This window comes from Trichosurus vulpecula, chromosome 3, assembly GCF_011100635.1.
Source record: "Trichosurus vulpecula isolate mTriVul1 chromosome 3, mTriVul1.pri, whole genome shotgun sequence".
Lineage (NCBI taxonomy): Eukaryota > Metazoa > Chordata > Mammalia > Diprotodontia > Phalangeridae > Trichosurus > Trichosurus vulpecula.
Window position 1 is genome coordinate 286092507 of NC_050575.1, and position 23019 is coordinate 286115525.

The following is a 23019-nucleotide window of genomic DNA, read 5'->3' on the forward strand; positions in this document are numbered from 1 at the left end:
CTAATTTGGAATATTTTGGCTTAAAGATAATCTTTTCAGTTCCTAGAAATATCATCCAAAGTGGCTGAATAGAACTATTTCACATATGTATATTTTTTAAAAAATGAGAACAGGTGTAATTTTGACTTTCTCAAGGTTGGTGAGTTATGAGAGTAGAAAGACCTATTAAGGGCCTCAAAATATTTGGAGAAACAAGAATTTTAAAGTGCTTTTAAACAAATTCATAAGACCACCACAGACACTTTTTATACTATGTTAGAATAGAAAATGCAAAAAGCTCCAATTACTTAGGAATTGTCTTTACATAAGCAATTCCTTAAAACACAAATTACTTGGTATTTTAATGTGTGATACTAAAAATTGGCGGGGGATAGTGGGGGAGGGTCAAATAGCATAGCCTAGGCAGCCATTCTAAAGCAGGTAAGATTTAGTTAAAATCAGAGATTTCAATCTTTCCAGGTCACTGGGAAATGAAATTCACTCTTATTCAGGACTGAATAATAGAACAAAAACTGACTAACCTCAGACTACTAAATATATTTTATTTATGGTTATGTTCTAACATGATTGCCATATTTAAACATACAACAAATAAAAGCTTTAGAAGCATCAACTTTCCATCACCAAATATATTTCAGGACTTCACAGTAAGCATTTGTAAGAGAAAAGTGGATGCACCTAGTATAGAATGCTTGAATTTAAATAAGAAAGGGAAAAGAATATTTGACAATAATTACCAAGGATGGTCAAATCAAATGAGGGATGTTTTGAGGGGTTTTTTTTTATTAAGGAATTCTTCCCTATAAGTTTGACTTCCTTGAGGATGGATAATCTACAATTTTATTCTTCCCCTAGAGTTTTTGGTTTTCTGACAAAAAAAAGAGACTGGATTTTAAAATTCTTATTTAAAGAGATAACAAAGTGTTTCAGATTTTAAGGCATAATGTTTTTTGCTCATTTAAAAAAATGCATAGCATCCTTCTATCTTTCCACTGAGGGTAATTGGGGGTGGGGGTGGGGGAAGGCATTTATGCTACACTATTTTCAAAATCCAAACCCAAGAACAATTTAACATGAGCAGCTTTTATATGACCATAAGCCTCTTTGTTTCATCTAGTACACCATATTCTTAATACTTACATGTCTGTTTTCTTACATTCTCACATTCAGTGGGACAGCCTCTAATTTTGGGACAGGAGAAGCAGGCAAAGGCTGAAATGTATGTTAGATTAGCCTGAAAGGCAAAGCTGGACTTGGGGGTGTTTTATTTCTATCAAGCCGACCATCTTATTATTTGTCCTCCCCTTAGAATTTAAGCGTTGAAAAGGATCTGAGAAATCATCTAGTCCAATGTCCTATTTGAGGTGTAAATCCTATCTACAGGTAGTCATTCAGTTTTGGATTAAACATCTTCAGTGACAGGAATCTCACTAACTCACTTGGCAGTTCATTCCATTTTCCAATATTAGCAAACTGATTGGGAACCATGCTCATACAGGGACCTGAAATTTGTTCCCCTGTAACTTCTATCCATTCATCCTAGTTTTCTCCTATGGAGACACATTCCTTTTCCAAATGACAACCATTCGAATATCTGAATGTACCCATTACATTCTTCACCATATCCATGAGACCCCCAAGTTTTCTCCTCTAGAGTTAATGCCACACCCTGTCCTCTTAAGTATCTTTCATATGTCAAGTTTTTAGTCCCTTCGTACTAGCTGATCTCCAGGCACACCACTCTAATTTGACAATGTCCCTCTTAAAACAAAGCAGTAAGGACTGATCACAATACACTCAGTGTGCTCAGACCAACAGAGGTTTTTACCAGTACAGTAGTTTTTACCCAGTAAATACTTATGGGCAGCTAGGTGGCACAGTGGATGGAGCCTGGAGTTAGAAAGACTCATCTTTTTGAGTTCAAATCTAGGCTCGGACACTTCCTACCTATATGACCCTGGGCAAATCACTTAACTCAGTTTGCCTCAGTTTCCTTATCTGTAAAATGAGCTGGAGAAGGAAATGGCAAACCACTCCAGTCTCTTTGCCAAGAAAACCCCAAATAGGATCATGAAGAGCCTGAAATGACTGAACAGGAACAATATTTGTTAAAATGAATAGACTGTTACTTCTGCCATTCTGGATATTACACTTGTTTAAATGACGCCCAAGGTCACACCGGCTTTTTGGTAGTCCACTAAAATTCCTGAGTATTTTTTATTTCCTTCTCTTGTTTTCTGTACTCACAGGATTTCAGACCTGGAAGAAGCTTTGGGGAGCTATGGAGAAAAAAGGAAATTGGGAAGCAGACCCTGAACTGATGTGGTAGTTATCCTCAAAGTGGCAAAAGTGATAAAAATGACATTAAACAGTAAACATTGGAAAGGCTGTATAACAGATACACTAATACAGTTCTGTTGGAGCTATGAATTGGTCTAAGCATTCTGAAAAACAATTTGAAAATTATAAAACATCAATTTAATTAGACTGGAACTATAAGCTTAAAACTGCACTAAGATTTTTGGGACACCCTGTATATTGCTATTACAGGCTAATTCCCATCTCTCTCAGTTGCTTGCACCTTGCCAGAAATATTCCACGCTCAAAGTAGCTACAAGGCCCTAAGTAAAGAACTCCAGAGGAGTTTTATGAATTCAACAAACTGAATTTTCCACAGAGTGGACTAATTTGCGGGGAAGGAGAATTAAATCAGTAGCCGTTTGGCAGACTCTGTCAAAACAGAGTCCATAACGAATCCAGGTGCTAAATTTAATTCTTTTTTTGTAATCAATCCTATTTATAAAATAATCAATTGGTTAAAACCTCAGAGAGTGGATTTGGAAGGATATCTTCCATTAGACCTACTTTATTCTGAATGAAAAGAACCACAAAAGGACATAAGACAAATAATTTGACCCAAGAATCAGACAAAACTACAACTAATTAGTGAGCAACTGATATATGAGGGATTTTTTTTGTTCCACCCCTGGTCACCACTTGTTGAAAAAGTAGCGTTTGTTCTCCTTCCTCTGTCATCAAGTAATACTGACTGGAGTCTCTCTTACAAAGTAACTTAAATTGCAACCAGGACCTAATTTTGATTCTCCACTGCCTCAGAACAAAGATGTCCCAAAAGTCTCTTTCTGAATTATCTCAAGTAGAAAGTAGCTCCCAGAAGGACATATGTTCCTTCAGGACAAGGACAACTAGGAAAGCCTTTTGTCCAATTTGTGACCAGTAAAAAGAGAGCAAGCATCAAGAGCCTGTGCTTCTATTTGCTTACTTGTCACCCAGAGACACAAAGGATGCCAACGTAGAGGGAATGTGTTAAAAAAAATGCTTATTTGAACATACAATAGACACCATGGAGTAGTATTAAAGAGTCATCGACTAGGGATTAGGAAACTTGAATTCTAGCGCTAGCTGTACCATTAACTCATTTAGCCTCTTTGCAATCGTTTCCACATCAATAAAATCAGGAAACCACCACCTGTCCTTCTTAGCTCACAGGGCTATAAGAATCAGATGAGTATAAACATGAAAAAGCATACTATTTTAAGCAAGTTTAAGGTGGCGCCATTTCTTTTTAACAGTAGCTACTCAGCCATCATTCCAGGATAAATGCTCTATGGCTCTTAGTTCAGTCATCTTCCCTAAAACACAACATCCCCCCCCAAAAAAGGGCCAACACCATTTCATGGGTTCTCTTGAAAAGAAGTACTGGATTTGGAGTCAACAGAGTTCTGGGGTTGAATCTAAGTGGACTGATAACTTCTCAAACCTTAGTTTCCTCATCTTAAGGGGCTGATACCTGTAGTACGTACTTCACAGAGTTGTCAAAAGGATCAAATGAGATAACACAGGTCAGATGTGTCAAATGTGTAGCATGCAGGACACATGCAGCCCACAGCTTTTGGAGTATAGCTTGAGCCAGATTAAAATGTAATTGGGAAATATTTAACAAATTAAATCAAAATACAATAAAACACCAATAATGTAATATGTGGTTTTCTAAATCAATATGGATCCCACTGGGGTCCTTATATATGATTAATGGCCCCTGTTTTGATTTGAGTTTGACACCACTGAGAGTGTAGTTGAAACCCTGTGCAAACCTCAATTTTCCAGACATACATATTGGTTATTATTATTATTGAGGCCCTAACAATTGCCTCTATCAGCTTGATCCATGAAGCAACCTACATTCTTGGGGAAGGGTGAATGAGGGGGACTCCTTTCCATGTAGGGGAACAAAGCCAAACTTCCACTTGAAATTGCCAGAGGTAACAAAAAGATACAAATAAATTACCTTATTATATGTTTGATTTGTAATAAGATACTATTTTCCAGAGTAATGTTCAAAGCACTTATTAGATACTGATTGAATTCCTCAAAGAACATTTCATTCCCTTCTTCATATTTCCCATAGTTTTTTGAATATTCCTTTTGAATGCAGTGATTGGTCAAATGGCAAGTTTTGTCTTGGAAATTAGTGATATTGTATGGTTCTGAAGAGGTCCGAAGCACGCCCTCTCTGTAGAGGTAGATATTATATTGATGATCCACTAGGACCCAGCTCCTGCCAAAAAAAGAGAACAGTCACTTTTTTACCTAAGCACTTGGAAGACACAGTTAGCACAAGAGTGTGCCAAGGTGATAATTTTCACAATTTGCCATAAATTTTAGCAGGAAAGAAGCACAGTTTAACCCAAAAGATTAAATAAATTCTTACAGTGTTTGTGGTGACAACTTTAAGACTTAACTACACTGAACAAATGGGCAGCACATTTAGAGCATCTTACAGAAAACCATTCTGGAGATGGTTTAACCTGGTGATGAGATTCAAAGAAGGAAAGAGTAAAGCTGAAGCCAGACCCAGGAGTGGGCAAAATGGGCAACTGCCCAGGGAATATCTTTTTAATTCATGTTTATATATATGTATATGTTTATTATTATTATTTTTTCATTATTTATATATTTCTAATATCAGAAAATATCCTTCTCATTGTTACATAGCTTTTTGTAATGAGTTACACCACGTATTACAGTGAAACTCAAAGCCTACAATGGAAAAGGGCGCACAATTTTTCTAATTTGGCACATATTAGGGTGCAGTCAGTTTTAGTCATGGCTGACTCTTTGTGACTCTACTATGGGGTTTTCTTGGCAAAGATACTGGAGTGGTTTGCCATTTCCTTCTCTAGCTCATTTTACAGATGAGGAAATTGAGCCAAATGGGGTTAAGTGACTTGCCCAAGGTCACACAGCCATGCCTTTCCCAGGGCATAGAAACCGCTTGTTCTAGCTGCACTGGAAATTACTAAAGAGGCAGTGTGATCATCTAGGGTGAAGGACTTTTCTAAAAGAATAACAACCCAGGCTAAACAGTCATTTATTAGAAATTTGGTTCTTTATCTTGTGTCACCTTATGACAATTAATGACCTGCCTCAATGTAACTTTTTATATCTCTCAAATGAAGTATATCACACAGGGACTTCCTGAACATAAAACATTGGGCTTACAAGAATCTCCCAGTAAAATGATTTGTTACCCCCAGATAAGAAAGCACTTTGGATTGCCTCTTTAAGAAAAACAGTAAATAATTACTAACTCAGACAGCGGCAATTGAACTTATTCATTAAATAATTTTTTGCTCCATGATTAACAAGGCTTGGATAACTGAAATCCTGGTTGATGAGTAATAATCAGTTTAGAGCACATATTCTCCAGGGAAAGACTGAAATACCTGCTATAGGCTAGTATTAAAGATATCACAGAATTACACTCTTGTCTGATGATGTCCTTGGATGACCTTAGGGCTGCTTTGGTCAGAAAAGAACATCACACCCTTCTCTTCCCTTCTGTCAATCATTTTGCCTGGCTCCCTTAAGACTAGGATAAATGAAGTTCTGGTCAATAAACCAAATTCTAAAGATAATCCCACACCCATGAAACTCATAAATAGTTGGGTGGAAATAAGACACTGATATTGTGTTACACATATCTGTGGCAGGGAATAGCCTCCTTTTTTCCACATCATTTGTTTATTTTGTGTAAATCTTCTTGATGGTGTCTTAACTTTTTTGCAAAATTACAAGAAAATAAGTCCCCTAATTTTATTAAGCAAAATCATCTGTAATAAAACAAAGGGTTTTGGTTCTTTCGGAAAAACAAAAACCTGATTTTAATAGAATTTTTTTTTTTTGGTTTGGACCTGGGATTTCATTGCTATAGGAAATTCTTGGTGAGAAAACTTCTTCCACTGAAGCATATCAGCAACTTCTCTGTCACTTATAGTCAGAGGGAACTGCTTAAAGCTCCTCAAGAGCAGGAACTGTCTTTTGCCTTTCTTCATATCCTCAGCACTTGGCAAAGTGCCTGGCAAACTGTTGTTCAGTTGCTTTTAGTCATGTCTGACTCTTTGTGACTCTATTTTGGGGGTTTCTTGGCAAAGATACTGGAGTGGTTTGCCATTTCCTTCTCTATCTTATTTTACAGATGAAGAAACTGAGCTAAATGGGGTTAAATGACTTGTCCACAGTCACACAATTAGTAAGTGTCTGAGACTGGATTCAAATTCGTGACGATTAGTCTTCCTGATTCCTAGCCCAGTGCCCTATCCACTGTGCCACCTAGCTGCCCCTGGCACATATTACGTACCTCATAAATGCTTACAGGCTGAGTAACTACTGTCAGAAGCAGAACTTGGACACAGGTCTCCTTTACTTCAAAGTCAGCATTCTATCCACTATACTATGCAACATTTCCTTTTATGCATATAATTTAATCTTTGAATCTGTTAACTATAATGTGAAAAGATCTAACAAACGTGCCCTGGACCAACCTTATTATTTTCATAATTTCTTTTTTAAGTATGAAAAAACCCAGAAACATCAATTTAAAATATTACCTAATATCAAATTTGCGGTGACCTGGCTCTAATAGCATAGGTTTTTCAAGGTATTTCTGAATCACATGCACTTGTCCTTGGTTATCTATAAAATCCAGAAGTTCTGTAGCCTCTGAAGAAATAAGAATGCCTTCACCTAACAGGGGAAAAGAAAACGAGTCATTTTAATTCAGAGAATGGGGGGAAAACCCACACAAAATCAAAATGGGAGTTAGTGTCTTTCAAGAACACCAACCAGTAACTCCATTCAAGAGGGTCTGACCATGAACAGATTTTCTGAGGGTCTGAAAAGATCATTAAGGTTCTCTTGCCCAGCATATGTTTTCCTCAGCATAATTCTAATACAACAGCATAAGTATTATACTGGCAGGTTTCTTTTGGAGGTGAGATTTCATTACTGTTTCAGCACAAGTAAGTACAATAAATAAATTTCACTTTTGCCTTAAGGAAAACAGCAGATTAAAATAAGTAAGATTTGTTATGGGATGTTTAACTTGAAATTTATATTTTTAACCTTATAGCTCCAGTTTTTAATTTTTTTCCCAGATGAAATTTCAGTAATTAACAGAGGACCATAGGATGACCATCATCCTACATACTCCTTAACTCTAAGTATCCACTAAGGTCTAGTTCTCCCTATAGACATTCAGTCCCTTGGTGAGCTCATCCACACTCATAACTTCTGTCAAGTCTGTGATGGTGACACAAAAGTATATATTTCTGCCCTCACCTCTCAAATGAACTCAGTCCCAGGACAAGCTGTTTCAATCTGTGAAGAAAGTGTTTTATAAACCTTACAACACTATTTAAGTATGAATTATTATTTTATATATGGTCTCTTCAAAACTTAGTGCTTTCCTTTTTCTTGATAAAGGCAGGTCACTAAAGTATTCTCATGCTCAGCAGCTAGGTGGTGCAGCAGATAGAGTACCAGGCCTGGAGTTAAGAAAACCTGAGTTCAAATTTGTCCTCAGACACTTAGCAGCTGTGTGACCCCAGGTAAGTCATTTAACCTCTATTTGCCTCAGCTTTCTCATCTGTGAAATAGGAATAATAATTGTGGCTACCTCCTAGGGATGTGGTGAGGATCAAATAAGATAATAATTGTAAAACATTTACCAAAGTGCTATATAAATGTCACCAAGCTGAGCTTTTTTAGGTGAACAGAAGACAGTGCCACGTTGTTCAAATGCCAAACATATACTTGCCAGAAAGACATTCTAAGGTCTCTCTTGAGAACTTTGGTATCGATTGTGAGACATGGAAGACACTGGCTCAGCATGGTGTGCCCACATCAGAGAAGGTGCTGTGCTCTATGAGCAAAGCAGAATTGAAGTAGCTCAAAAGAAATGTGAGATGTGCAAATTTAGAGAATCCACCCCAAATGTTCACATGGACTATTTGTGCCTGACCTGTGGTAGAGCATTACAAGCTCATATCTGTCTGATCAGCCATAGTTGAACATCCTGTAAATTGACTCTAACATAGTGATGTCATTTTCGGTCCACTTCAAGAACAAAGGATAACAACCAACATAAATGTTAGATGTTATTATTAGCCATAAAGATTATTTTTTATTTCACAAATACACACTGATATCATTTAGAAGAGCACAAAATTTCCTCAATTCTCAAAGAAAAATTTCACTCTTGCCGGTTTTGGGTTCTCTAACCTATTAGTAACATTTTATATTCATTCAGTGCTTTAGATAATTCACATTCTCATTATGTCTCATAAGAACTCTATGAAGTAGCAAGGTGAAGAATCAGTTCCATTTATAGATGAGGAAACCGAGGCTTAGAGATTATAAGTACAGTAATTTGGATAAAAGCATAGGCAGTATGCCTATCAGATTTACAAATGACACAAAGCTGGAATAGTTATAGTGGTGGATACCAAAGTCAGAAGTCAAAGAGATCTAGATAGGCTGAAGTCATGAGTCAAATCTAGTAAAATTCTATCTCATTTCATTACATTTCAAGACTTCTCTGTGGAGAGATGGGATTTGAATCTAGGTCTCCTGATTCTAAGTTCAGTGCTTTTCCCACTATACCGACATTGGCTCCTAGAATTTTAGAATGTTACATTTTGGAGGGACCTGAGAGATCATTTCGTCTAAGTCCCTCATTTGAGAGTTGAGAAAATAGACTTAAAAGCCCCAGACTCAAACCCCTTTCCCACTATATGGATCAGTTCAAGTCAAAATCATTTGGAGGTTTTAACGGACTACAAGCTCAATTTGAATCGACCATGTGACATAGCAGCTACAAAACCTAATGTAATTTTAGGCTGACTCCCGAGGCATAGGGAGTGTCTAGAATGAGAGCTATTCCTGTTCCATTGTACTTAGTTTGGATCAGAGGACACCTGGAGTGATGTGATCAGTTGAGAGTGGCACAATTTGGGAGGCACACTAATGATTAGAGCAGGTCCAAAGGAGGGTAGTCAGGACAGTAAAGGGACTAGGATAAGCTGAAGGAACTAGAGATCTTTCACCTGGAGAAAAAAATTTAGGGTGGATAGAACAACTTTTGAGTATCTGAAGGGTTTTTTGGAGGGGGGAAGGCAGGGCAATTGGGGGTTAAGTGACTTGCCCAATGTCACACAGTTAGTAAGTGTGTCAAGTGTCTGAGGCCACATTTGAACTCAAGTCCTCCTGACTACAGGGCTGGTACTCTACTCACTGCATGACTTAGCTGCCCCTATCTGAAAGGTTTTAATGTGGAATAGAGAATTGGTCTTGTTCTTCTTGGATCTAAGAGGGCAGAAGTAGGAGTAATGGAATCATGTAACCTTTCTGAATTTCAAATTTCTTCATCTATAAAATGAGGTGGAAAGGCCAAAGGTTAAATGTAGGCTTAATATAAGAAAAAACTTTAAAAAACCCCATCAATGTAGAGCTATACAAAATTGGAATAAATTGCCTAGGAAGGGGAGAGGATCTTCAGCGCTGAATCCTGGATGACATTTGTTGCTAATTCTTGTTCAGGTACGGTTTAAACTAGATGCCACCTGAGTAATCTCGTGTAATCTCTTGTGCTTATTCGGTAGGCTACTAATTTTGTTGTTGTTGTTGACTCGTTTCAGTTGTCTCTGACTTTTTGTGACCCCATTTGGGGACTTCTTGGCAAAGATACTGGAGTGGTTTCCCATTTCCATCTCTGAATCATTTGGCAGATGAGGAAACTGAGGCAAATAGGGTTAAGTGACTTGCCCAGGGTCACACAGCTAGCGTTTGAGGCCAGATTTGAACTTGGGAAGATGAGTCTTCCTGACTCCAGGTCCAGCACTCTAACTACTTCACCACCTAGCTGCCCACTCTGCTAATTAGACTTGTCAAAAAATAGAATAGGACTTCTAAGGAGGTAGTAGGTTCCTCTTAACTGAAGGTTTTCAAGTAAATGCTAGATGACTACTTATAGGGAATGTCATAGAGAAGGTAAGGTTACTGTTCAGGCAGGAGTTTGACAAGATAACCTCTGCCATCCCTTCCAAATCTCAGATTATACAATTCGGTGACTTTCCCAAGGTCACATGGATGGCAGATTAGGAAGTACATTGACTTTGGAGTGAGAAGACTGGACTTAAAATCCCAACTCTGTTATTTACTCCCTCTGGGACTTTGAGTAATACACTGAACTGATAGGCTAAATGTACCTTTCAATTGAAAAGCTCTGATGCTACAACTTGCTCCACCTGCAGAGAATCCTAGATCAGGGCTGTCCAACCTTAGGTTTTTATTAAAACAATAGACAATATATTTTGATTTGCCATTTTAGTGAGAGCTCTGCGGTAGCTCAGCTTTGTTTACTAAAGCATTTGTGTAATTTCTATGCTTGTAGGCAGGCCACATAAATCGAACTGCGGGCGGTATTTTGGACAGCCCTGTCCTAGATTATAAGAATCCTAGAATCTTAGTGCAACATTCTCATTTTACACATGAACTGAGTCTCAGAGATCAAGGAACTTGACCAAGGTCACAGAGGTAATATGTTACAGAGCTAAGATTCAAAACTAGGTCTTCTGGATCCAAATCCAGAATCAGGAATGTGAGAGCTGAAAGAGCCTCTTTACCAGATTGATTTCAGTCACCTCATTTAATAGATAAGAAAACTCAGACACAGAAATATGGCCATATGGAAAACCTGGAGAGATATAGACTGGATGACAGAACAGTTAGGTGGGTTTAGAACTAGCTGACAGATACCTAATGGAATGTCACAGGGTTCCATCATTGATAGACTGTTGTATCCATGGTTAATGTTTTAAACGTTTCCTTGAGAAGCAGACTTGGCATAATTATTAATTTTTCAGAAAATGTGAAGTGGGGAGATTTAGCTAGCTAATACCCTACTTGACAGAACTGGGATTCAAAGTGATCTTGACAGGCTCCAGAAATGGGATGAAGCTAACAAGTTGAAACTTAATGGTCATAATTATAAATTCCATGACTTGAATTCTCAAAATCAACTGTACAGGCATAGCTTTGAGAATCAGAAAACAGTTCATGTCAAAGAGATCTGGGGACTCTAGTGGACTAGAAACTCACTCAGAGCTGACCATGTGATGTAGGAGCCACAAATTAATGTAATATTAGGCTGCATTAGAAGCAATATAATATCCAGAGTTAGGACAGACATTAGCTTCACTGTGCTCTGCCCTTGTCAGAACATATCTGGAGTATCATGTCTAGTTCTGGGCAGTAGATCTTGGAAAGGACATCCATAAAGTAGAAAATGTCTAGAAGAGAGTAATCAGGATGGTAAGGGGAGCTGAGGCCATGTAATACAAGGAACAGCTGAAAGAAAGGGGCATTTTTAGCTTAGAGAAGACATAGAGGGGGACGTGATGAGAATAGTGACCTTCAAAGAAATGAAAGAGGAGTCATGTAGATGAAGAGTCAACTTCTTAATAATTCTAGCTAATAATTCATGACTAATATGGTAATATCTTTTGCATGACTGAACATGTATAGCCAATATCGCATTGCTTACTGTCTCAGAGAGGGCAAAGGTGAGGCAAAGAGAGATAAGATTTGGAACTTAAAATTTTTTTTTCAGAATGAATGTTAAAAATTGTCTTTACATGTAACTGGGAAAAAATAAAATATTATTAAAAAACCCAATTCTAGTTGTATAAGGTGCTGTAAGGGAGTGGGGAGAAATAGAGAGGGAAAGTTAATCACAGTGCAGAGGGCTCAATGATCACTACTGGAGGCATAATTTGGGTAGGGGTTGGAATGGATGATCTCTGAAGTCCCTCTGAAATGATCAGTCCTATAAATCCATAAAGCAACCTACCGCAGATCATATAGTTTGTCAGTGACAAAGACAGATCTAGTAGAAACCAAGTCTCCTGATTTCCAAGATCACACATCCACATGCTATATGATGGGCATGGCTGAGATTAGATACACAAAACCTTTTTTGGAATAGCTGCATGAAATCACTTTTGCCACAGTCCTTAAGCTGTGCTGACATCATCATGCCCAAGCTTAAAAAGCAGTTTCCTTAAAGCCCACAAACATTAGTCCCCTCTTCTGTTAGGTAAGTGGAAGAGGAACAAGATTGTAAAGAGGAACTGGGCTGATCTCCAGTAACCAAAAAGGTAGGCTAACTATCCAGTTTCTCTCCATTAAACATTACTAGCTATAGCGGTGATCTGGGAATTTGGCAGGTATATAACATAGAGATACTTACAAATGGCTACTTTTTTTGTACCAATTTCCAAAGAAAAGCTAGAATTGATAAGACTTCCATAATGTTCAATGTGATGTCATTCATTTGGAGAGACAGGACTCAGCAATTCCACTTTGATCTCATGGACAGAAAACTTGATCTGCCTTCAGGAACTATGCAGTTCTACTCCCAGGTCATCCAAAACCCTCACTATTTCATAATTGGTCTTGGAGACAGATTGAATCTTACTACTCAGGCTAAGATGATCCAGTGCATCATATTTTTAGGGAAGCAAAAAGCTATCATCGAAACATAAAGCATCATCTTCAAACACAAAGGCCAATGATAAAATGGAGGAAGAAAAATACTCTTTCGAGTATAGCCATGGCCATGAGACTAACCTTTGGCACCTGCCGAGGATTTGGCTATCCATACGTTGCCCTCCCCACCCTCCTTCCTCCTGTTATAGGAGGCAAGGAAGACTTCCCTTTCATCTGTCCTTGAATTGTTTATCAAATGGCGGATTCCATTCTGCGAAGGTGATGCTGGGGCCACAGGAGTCTTGAGATTAGTTGGATAAATCACATAGGATTCCGGAAACCATGTGCACGATTCTGTCAATTCAGGACTTGTCTTGATTAACCTAATGGATAACAACAGACGGTCAGTTGCCCTTTTTTAATTCCAAAGAATATCTTCTGGGGCATGGGAGTGGGAGGCAGGAGAAAGCCCCATGGTTCGGTAAGTCCTATCTGTCACTCTGATCACTCTTTAATAAGGCTGTTCCTCAACCTAGGTGATGAGAAGTCACAGGAGGAATGGAGTAGCCAAAGACTGGACTCTTTTCTGGCTTAGCTCTTGTCCTTGGGCCCTTACATGTGGGAAATACGATATACCCCAAGGCCTGAGTCCATTTGCCAAATGGAATGTTAAAAGCCTACTCCAGCTCATTCTGACATGGCACTTGGTCCAAAATAACTTTATAGTATCTACAAAGAACTAGAGGTATTTCCTGTTATCTTTCAGTGTACAACTTCTCAAATCAACATTTTTTACACAAGAATACATCTCATGAAAAACTAAGCCAGACCTACATTGGCAAGGTGAAAAGTTGAAGAAGTTATTTGGATAATACAAGCTAAAGAAACAAAAAAGCACTTTTGCCTCAATTATCTGGATAATTTATGGGGGAAAAAAGCCACAGGGGTGGTGGTAGAAGGGACCTGAGTTATTCAAACAATTTGTTCAATTCTCCAGTTCTCTTTGTTAGTGTAGAGCTATCCTCAGTTTCTAAAGAAAAAGAAAACATCTTTGATTGGAGAGAGGACCCCAACAACTATGGTAAGAAGCCTGGCTATTGCAACACCCTCCTAATTAGTCTCCTTGCCTCAAGCCTTTACCTTCTCTAATATATCCTCCACCTAGCTGTTAAAATCATATTCCTAAAGTATAAGTTTGATTGTGCCACTCCTTTAAAAAAAAAAAAAAGCTCTAGTGCAGGGGTGGGGAACTTATATGTGGCCATCTAGGTCCTCCAGTGTGGCCCTCTGACTGAATCCAAACTTCACAGAAACATCAAGGGATCAAAATCAAGGATTTGTTTTGTGAAGTTTGGATTCAGTCAAAGGGCCAAAATTGAGGACCTAGAGGGCCACATGTGGCCTCAGGCCGCAGGTTCTCCACCCATGTTCTAGTGCATCCCTATTGCCTTTAAGATAAAATACAAACTGTTCTATTTGGTATTTAAAGCCCTTCAGGATCTGGCTCCACTCTACCTCTCTAAACTGATAACACATCGCTTGGCTTCTCACACTTGATAAGCAAACTGGCCTCACACAGGAAACTCCATCAATCACTTCCACATCCTTGCGAAGCCTCCCTCCCCTCCATGCCTGCAAAGCATTCCTTACTCATCTTTTCTTTTGCATATCCTTACTTCCTTCAAACTCAGCTTAAGCACCACCTAGTACTTGAGGCCGTTTCTCATTCTTCCAGCTGCTCAGGTCTCCTCCACTCCTGCAAATAATCTTACTTCTATTTTTTTTTACATATTTCTCATTTACTTAAGTATGTTGATATAGGTGACTAGTTAGCCCAATGGATAGAGTGTTAGAGTTGGAGTTAGGAAGTCCTCAGTTCAAATTCTGTCTCAAACACTAGCAGGGTGACCCTGGGCAAGTCCCCTAACTTCTCTACTATGCCTTAGTCTCTTCATCTGTAAAAGGGGGCTGTTAACTGTACCTGCTTCAGAGTCTTGTTATGAGGATTAAATGAGGAAAGGTATATAGAGCATGCTCTAAATCCTAAAGTGCTATATAAATGCGGTTATTACTGTTGTTATTTAATCATTTCAGTTGTGTCAGACTCTTCATGACCCCATTTTGGGGTTTTCTTGGCAAAGATACTGGAGTAGTTTGCTATTTCCCTCTCCAGCTCATTTTACAGATGAGGAAACTGAGGCAAACAGGGTTAAGTGACTTGTCCAGGGTCACACAGCTATTAAGGGTCTGAGGCCGGATTTGAACTCATGAAGATAAGTCTTCCTGACTCCAATTTCAGTGCTCCACCCACCAGGATGCCTAATTATTGTTTTCCTCAATAGACCATAAGCTCCACAGAAGTAGAATTACCTCATTTTTTTGTCTTTGTATCCCTAGCATCTTGGACAGTGCCTGGAACATCGTGGATGCTGAATGACTGCTTGCTGATTGATTCACGATGGATTCAGACATCAAATAAACTAATATTTGTTGGCTCCGTACTTTATTTGAGTTACTAAACCAGGCTAGTATTCAAATAGAAATGAAGGAACTTAGTAACACTGCAAAACAGACTGAAGACTCAGAGCAAACCTTCTTAGAAATCAAAGGAAAAGACACTTAGCAAATCTGTGGATTCTCAGTCACTTTTGAATTCCTGGCTACACTCCATTCCTCTTAGTTAAGGGAACTAGACTTTTCTTTTTGTAGTTGGGGGAGGGGAGGTTGTTGATCAGGGGACACCTGAGTAACTGATGCTATCTCAGACCAGCTGATGAAATTACAGAATATTAGGGGCAGTTAATACAGACAGCAAGCTATTAAACTTGCACTTTGCTGTCCCTTTACAAGGTGGGAAGATTCAATCAAGCTTGCTGGAATTAGAGGGAAGCTAAGCCACTGGCTGGGCAGGAGCTCAGCCACACTCCAGGTGGCCCTTCAGAAAGCCAGACAGTTCTCAGGAAAAAGAAGAGAGGCAGAAGACAGCTCTGAGGAGTGTGGACACTGGCAGTCAAGAAGAGAGTTAGTCATGGAGGAAGAACCCAGCTCCAGAGAGGGAAGCTCTTTGCCTCTCGTGGGAGAGAAGGGATTGGTCACCCTTACCTCCATCCCCTACCCCGAATCCACTGGCCACGGCATTTACTGGGGGAAGGGAAAGTTTTGTAGCTAATTTTCTCAGGATATCATCTCAGTAAATGCCTTTACTTTGAGCTATGTTCTTTAGGTTGTTCAGCTGTCTTTCAATTGTGTTCAACTCTTCAAGGCTTCATCTGGGGTTTTCTTGACAGAGATACTGGAGTGGTTTGTCATTTTCTCTCCAGCTCATTTTACAGATGAGGAAACTGAGGCAAACATGGTTAACTGACTTGCTCAGGGTCACACAGCTGGGAAGTGTCTGAGGCCAGATTTGAATTCAGGAAGACTCATCTTCTTGACTCCAGACCTGGCACTCTATCCCCTTTGTCACCTACATGCCCTGTTCTCTAGGTATTAAAGGTAAATGAACCAATGGGTGATCTTGAGCTATACTTTTAGAGGAGTGTAGACCTATAGAGTACGCTGGGGGTAGTTGTTCCTCCAGGGATCCTAAACTTCAAGTTCAAATTAGTGGGGGAGGTCCCCAAGAAGGGTACTCCATTTCAATCTTGAACATAGTTATTAGTTTTATACATATATATATGTATATTATATGTATAAACATATAGAAACAGGCAAGCAGGACAGAGTCAAATGAGGACAACACTTTAAGTGTTACTAAAAACAAAGCAGCTAATTTTATTACAATCCAGTTAAAAGAATTTTAAATCATTTTTTCTTTTTGGTAGGAATTTTGAAGGGTTATTTCACTGTCTTACTATATTATTATTTTAAAACTCTGTTGTATCTAACAATAATAGTAATAGCTAACATTTATATAAACCCTATTTTACAGATAAGGAAACTGAGGCAAACAGAGGTGAAGTAACTTGCCCAGGTCACAGAGCTAGAAAGCATCTGAGGCTGGATTTAACTCAGGTCTGCATGCCTCTGGGTCCAGTATTCTATTCACTGCTCTACATAGCCTCGCACACCTGCCTCAACCTGTCTTTTACTCATTATTTAAATTTGATAAAAGTGGGCTTTAAAGTTAGCTTCATTTTCAAAGCTCCAGATTCTTATGCTGCCAGTTTCTGAATGAACCATTTTCTATATGCAAGTTTTAACAAATGTAGCAATTCATCTTCTCTAAGTAGAATAATACTATAGCTAACATGTTTGTAGTGTTCTAAAGTTTGAAAAGGGCTTTGCAAATAATACCTCATTTAATCTTTACAGTGTTCTTGGGAATTTGGTACGGTTATTTCCCCCATTTTACAGATGAGGAAACTGAGGTAGAGGTGAGGTGACTTTCCCAGGGTCACAAACTATTAAGCATTTGAGGCTAGATTTGAACTTAGGTCTTCCTGACCCCAAGTCCAAGGTTCTATTCATTGTGCCCCAGCAGCCTTTAAATCAGTACATTTTGCAACCCATCAATAATGAAAAACTAAATATTTAAAAATAAATAACCATGACAGTCTAGGATCACAGGAGAGTTAACCACAGCTACGGTTCTAGCAATACTTTGGTATTGCTATAACTATTACTTCAGCACTAGTTGTGAATGAATCCTTTTTGTCACTCAGATAATAATCATGAAGAACCCAAAGTAAAGCATGATCAGGTACTGTGTGTCAGAGATCAAAGATCCAAGCTTTCCTTAAGCACAAATAGGCCATGTTGCCCACAGGAGATCATTTATAGACTGATTAGAAATCTGTTTCACAGGGAAATACCACTGTAGAAAATGACTATACATGTGTGGTTGGACTCCAGTGTTTTCTGTAGTGACTTTGGCTTCCCATGGAATACCTAAAAAGGCATGGAAAGACAACTTACATGGCTATGAAGAGAGCTCTTTTAATAAACACTCTCATTTATCTTTTCAACCCACCTCCTAAAAAATTTACTTTTTAATTTGGAAAAAAAATTGGAAAAAAGGAAAAGTAGCAGATATAGCATTTTCTTTGAAAAAAAATAGGGTAAAAAAAAATAACCCTTCCAAGTAAGAGGAAACCAATCACTATTCCCTAAATCCTGGTAAGATTCATTTTTATGGAAGGTTCATGGACATTTATAATAAAGTATATATTATAAACCTAGGGTTCTATGACTTTTGGGAGAAGGAAGGGAAGGAGCAGTCACTAAGCACTTACAGTGGCTGGCTTGTGCACACCACTGTGCTAAATGCTTTACAAATGTCCTCTCATCGGAGCTTCACAACAACCCTAGGAGGTAGGTGCTCTGTTTAATTATTCTTCTTCATATTTTACAGTCAAGGAAACTGAGGCAGACAGGTTAAGTGACTTGCCCAGGGTCACACAGCTAGAAAATATCTGAGACAAGATTTGAATTCAGGTCTTCCTGATTCCAGGTCCAGTGCTCTGTCCACTGTGCCATGTAGCTGCCTAAAGAAGACTCTTCCTTAAGCGAATGGAGTTGTTACCCTCAGTCAATCTTTAAGTATTCATTAGGCCCAGGTCTTCTCAGTGGGGAAGGAGGAAAAAGGGGAAGGAAATAAGCAATTATATCACACTTACTATGTACCAGGCATCGTGCTAAGTGCTTTATAAATATCTTATTTGATCCTTGCAACAACCCTGCAAGGTAGGTGCTGTAATTATCCACATTTTACAGATAAGGAAACTGAGGAAAACAGAGGTTGAGTGACTTGCCCAGGGTCACACAACCAGTGAGTGTCTGAGGCCAAATTTGAACTTGGGTTTTCCTGACTCCAGGCTCAATACTCTTTCCACAGCACCATCTCACTGCCTCAGTAAATTCTTCACGTGTAAATGAACTGAGGACCTCAGCATAAGGCCAACCCCAAACTGTCAGAAGTTAGCTGAGAGGATGAGTCAAAAGAAGTCCAAAACTAGAACCAGAAAGGAATAAGAATACTTTAGGCATGACAACATGGTAGTCATAATTAAGAAAGCCAGACAAGGAATATTTTGGTAAGGGCAATCAAGAAGATACCCATCCGGCTGTAGAGAAATGAGCATATTCATCAATACTCATTAATATTCATTAATAATAGCATTTATATTTTGCTTTAAAGTTGTCAGAGCTCTTTATAAATATTGTCTCATTTGATCATTATCACAATGCTGGCAAGTTCTATTATTATCCCCATTATATGGATGAGCAACTGAGGCAGGCTTGCCCAGGGTCACACAGCTAGTAAATGTTTAAGGCCAGATTTGTATGCAGTTCTTCTTGACTCCAGTGCTCTATCTACACTGTTCCACCTAGCTGTCTTCACTGATATTTATTGATAGTGGAATTATAAACCAATATGATCTTTTTGCTGAGCAATCTGACAGTATGCCATAGAAGTTACATAGATAATTATACCATTTGAGGTAGTAATTGCATTGCTAGCAATTTACTCTAAAAGTTATCAAGAACAAAAAGAAGGCTACCTGTTCAAAGATTTTTTTTCTAGCAACATAACAGTAATTATGAAAAAGTGGAAGGAACCAAAATGTCCAATAATACGGGAATAGTTAAAGAAAATGTGGCGTATTCGCGTAATGGAGCTATTAGGACCAACAAGTATGAGGAATACAAAGAAATCTGGAAAGCGAAACAATGGAGAGGGGGAAAAAGAAGCAGAACGAAAAGATGAGTATGCACACTGATGTGGATCGTTTAAGAAAACAAGTGCACGAGAATGAATGGGCAAACATAGCACCCTGATACAGACGTAAAGAGATTGACACAAAAGTGTAATTAGCGATTTTCACTAAAACGTGTTCCCAGGGTGTGTGGGGATAGGGATACTGCCTTATCTGTATGACTGCCTTATCAAGGGATCCTTTGGGTGCCTAGGAACCTAAACTCTCATTGTATGGGGTCATTGGGGTAGGTTTGCCTTAACTGAAATTTTTTTAAGCAAATAATAATAATAATAATGATAACAACAACCACAACTAACATTTATATAGTGCACACTGTGGGCAGCTAGGTGGCACAGTGGATAGAATACCAGGCTTGGAGTTAGGAAGACTCATTTTCCTGAGTTCAAATCTAGCCTCAGACACCTCTAGCTGTGTGACCCTGGGCAAGTCACTTCACCTGGTTTGCCTTAGTTTCCTCATCTGTAAAATGAACTGGAGAAGGAAATGGCAAACCACTCCAGGATCTTTGCCAAGAAACCCCAAAAGGGGTCAGGAAAAGTTGTACATGAATGAAACATAATTAAACAAAGCACTTCCTAGGTGCCAGGCACTGTGCAAAGTGCTTTACAGTTATTATCTCAGCTGATCTTCAGAACAATCCTTCGAGGGAGGTGCTGTTATCTTCATTTTACAGACGAAAAAACTGAGGCAAACAACACTCTATCCACCATAACACCCAGCTGTCATAGCAGAGTTCTAGCGTGTTACCAAATAAGGATAAAGCAAACCTTTTTCTATTTCTTAAAAAAAAATTTCAACATGAAAAAATGCATACTTAAAAAAAATTAAACAATGTTTAATGTACACTTACTTAACTAAAGAAGCTTTTCGACAAAGTTTGTCAGCCCCTCTGTAGTAATTCACCAACTGTATGAGACCAGGTTCATGACCTATGAAGGAAAACAAGCAGTTAAGGTATCAATTTTAATGGTTGAGTAACATGAGGGAAAAGGGCCGGGCAACAGAACAGCATGGGAAACAACTGTATCATCGTTTTCCAACAATATTACACAGAAAAGGGTGACTATGATACTATAACCAGTTTATGCTTTCTGTTTGAGAACCAGCCAGTTAGTATTTACTAAGCATGCACTATGTGGCAGGCCCTGAGCTCAGTCAGGGGCTTCAAAGAATTGCAAAAACAGTCCCTGCCCTCAGCTTACATTCTAATGGGGGAGACAACACGTAAATGATTCAGAATACGTAAGAGAGAGAAAAAATAGATTAAAGTAATCTGAAAGGGGAAAGTAGTAGCAGCTGGGCTGAGGGGATGTGTGATTGGGAAAGGTCTCCCAGAGTAGGTGGGATTTGAACTGAATCTTAAAAGAAGCCAAGGAAATTAGGAGGAGGTAAAGGGGTGGAGCATTCCAGGCATGGAGGACAGGAGAAATAGCAGATGGAGTATCGTGTCTGAGCAAGTGCAAATGAGAGACAGAGACACAAAGAGAAACAGAGACACAGGAGAGAAAGACAGAGAGAGAAGCAGAGAGAGTGCTATAGAGATACAGGGAGAAAGAGATTTAGAGACAGAGAGGCAGAGAGAATGAGAGAAGGAGGGGGAGAGGATGAGGGAGAGGGGAGGGAGAAAAAGAGAGACATTGAAAGAGACAGAGACACAGAGAGAAAGACAGAGAGAATGCTACATAGAGAAAGAGATTTAGAGAAAGAGAGGCAGCAAGAATGAGAGAAGGGGGGGGGGAGAGAGGAAGAGGGAGAGGGAGGGTAGAAGGGAGAAAGAAAGACATTGAGAGACAGACAGAGACAGAGAGAATGCTACATCAAGAGATTTAGAGAAAAAGAGGCAGAGAGAATGACAGAAAGGGGGAAGAGAGGAAGGAAAGGGAGAGGGAGGGAGGGAGAGAGAAAGGGAGACAGACAGACAGACAGAGACAGACAGAGAGATAGATGGGAGGACATATGCAAAAAGATAGAGACAGAGCGAGATGGTTAAACTTCTATGCTTTAGAAAAGTCACCTTGATGGCTGAGTGAGTGTGGTTTGGAGTAGAGAGAAATAAGTAAGGCAGAGAGACCAGTTAGAAGGCAATTGTTCAGGTGAGAGGTAATATAGGCCTCAGCTAGGGTTGTGGCTATATGAATATGGAGAAGGGGACATAAATGAGAGATATGGTGAAGGTAGAAACAGTAAGATGTAGCAGTGGATTAGCGATGTGGGGTGAGAGCGAGGTGTAGAGAATGACAGCTTCAGGTGAGTGGGAGGATAGTGGTGCTCTTGATACCACGGACATTCAGAAGGGGGAAAGGTAATGAGTTGTTTTGGATATGCTGAATATGATATGCCTATGGAATATCCAGTCTGAGATGTCCAAAAGACAGGCAGAGAGATGGGAATGTAACTTAGCGGAGCCATGTAATTCTGGGAATTATTTGAATAAAGATGAGAATTTAATTCATGGGAGCTGATGAGATTATCAAAGTGAAATAGTATAGAGAAAGGGTTTTTAACTTAGGCTCCATGAACTTAAAAAATTTGATAACTATATTTCAACCTAATTAGTTCCCTTTGCAATCTTACATTTTTAAAATTTTGTACATTTAAAAACATTATTCTGAGAAGGGGTCATAGGCTTCACCAGACCACCAAAGTGGTCCATGACACAAAAGGAGGTTAAGGGCTTTTGGTACAGAGGGAAAAGAGAAGAGGCTTGGGATATATAGCCTTGGGGAACACTCATGGTCAGTGAACATAACATGAACAAAGAACTAAGAGAAGACTGAAGTGTGGTTAAGTCAGAAAAGAGGAGAAACAGGAGTGAGCAGAGTTTCAAAAACCTGGAGAGGACAGAGTACCCAAGAGGTGTGATCGACAAGTCAAATGCTGCAGAGACCTCAGGAAGGATCAGAATTGAGAAAAGTCCATTAGATGTTGCAGTTAAGAGCTTATTGGTAACTTTGGAGAGAGCAGTTTCTTTTAAATGGTTAGGCTGGAAGCCAGGGTGTAGTAGGAGTGAGTGAGAAAAGAGGAAGTGGAGGCACCAATTATAGTCTGTTTTCTCAAGGAGCTTAGCTGCTAAGGGGAGGAAAGACATAGAGAAAGTGGGATCAAAAAAGGCTTTTTTTTTTTAAAGATGGGGGAGATTAAGATATGTTTGTAAGGCAAGAAATGGAGAGATTGAATATAAGAGAGATTGGGGATGACAGTTGGAGTAATTTGCTGGAGAAGTATGGAGGTAGTCCCATCAAGTGTCAACATTGACTATCTTATCCTAGTAGGGGGGTTACCTGTTCTAGTGACTTTCCATTAATCAGAGATTACTTGAAAGGCATTTTAACAGATCTATGCTTACCTCCTACCTTAACCCCATTAGGTAATTTTTGTTTGTTTTTCCCAATCATATATTTCAGTATAAGCAAAAAGACAGGCTGCAAAAGGGAAGTGGTGTGGTTTA

The 23019-nt window shown here is 39.0% G+C and overlaps 1 protein-coding gene across 1 annotated transcript in view; it reads right to left on the reverse strand.

The window, feature by feature from the left end:
- TTL (tubulin tyrosine ligase) overlaps positions 1-23019 on the reverse strand; it is a 48586-nt gene that overhangs the window by 12117 nt on the left and 13450 nt on the right. The window contains exons 2-5 of the mRNA XM_036748320.1: positions 20422-20500; positions 12991-13232; positions 6912-7047; positions 4310-4579 (exon numbers count right to left, since the gene is read on the reverse strand). Coding sequence (XP_036604215.1) covers positions 4310-4579; positions 6912-7047; positions 12991-13232; positions 20422-20500 — 727 coding nt within the window. The remainder of the gene's footprint in view (positions 1-4309; positions 4580-6911; positions 7048-12990; positions 13233-20421; positions 20501-23019) is intronic.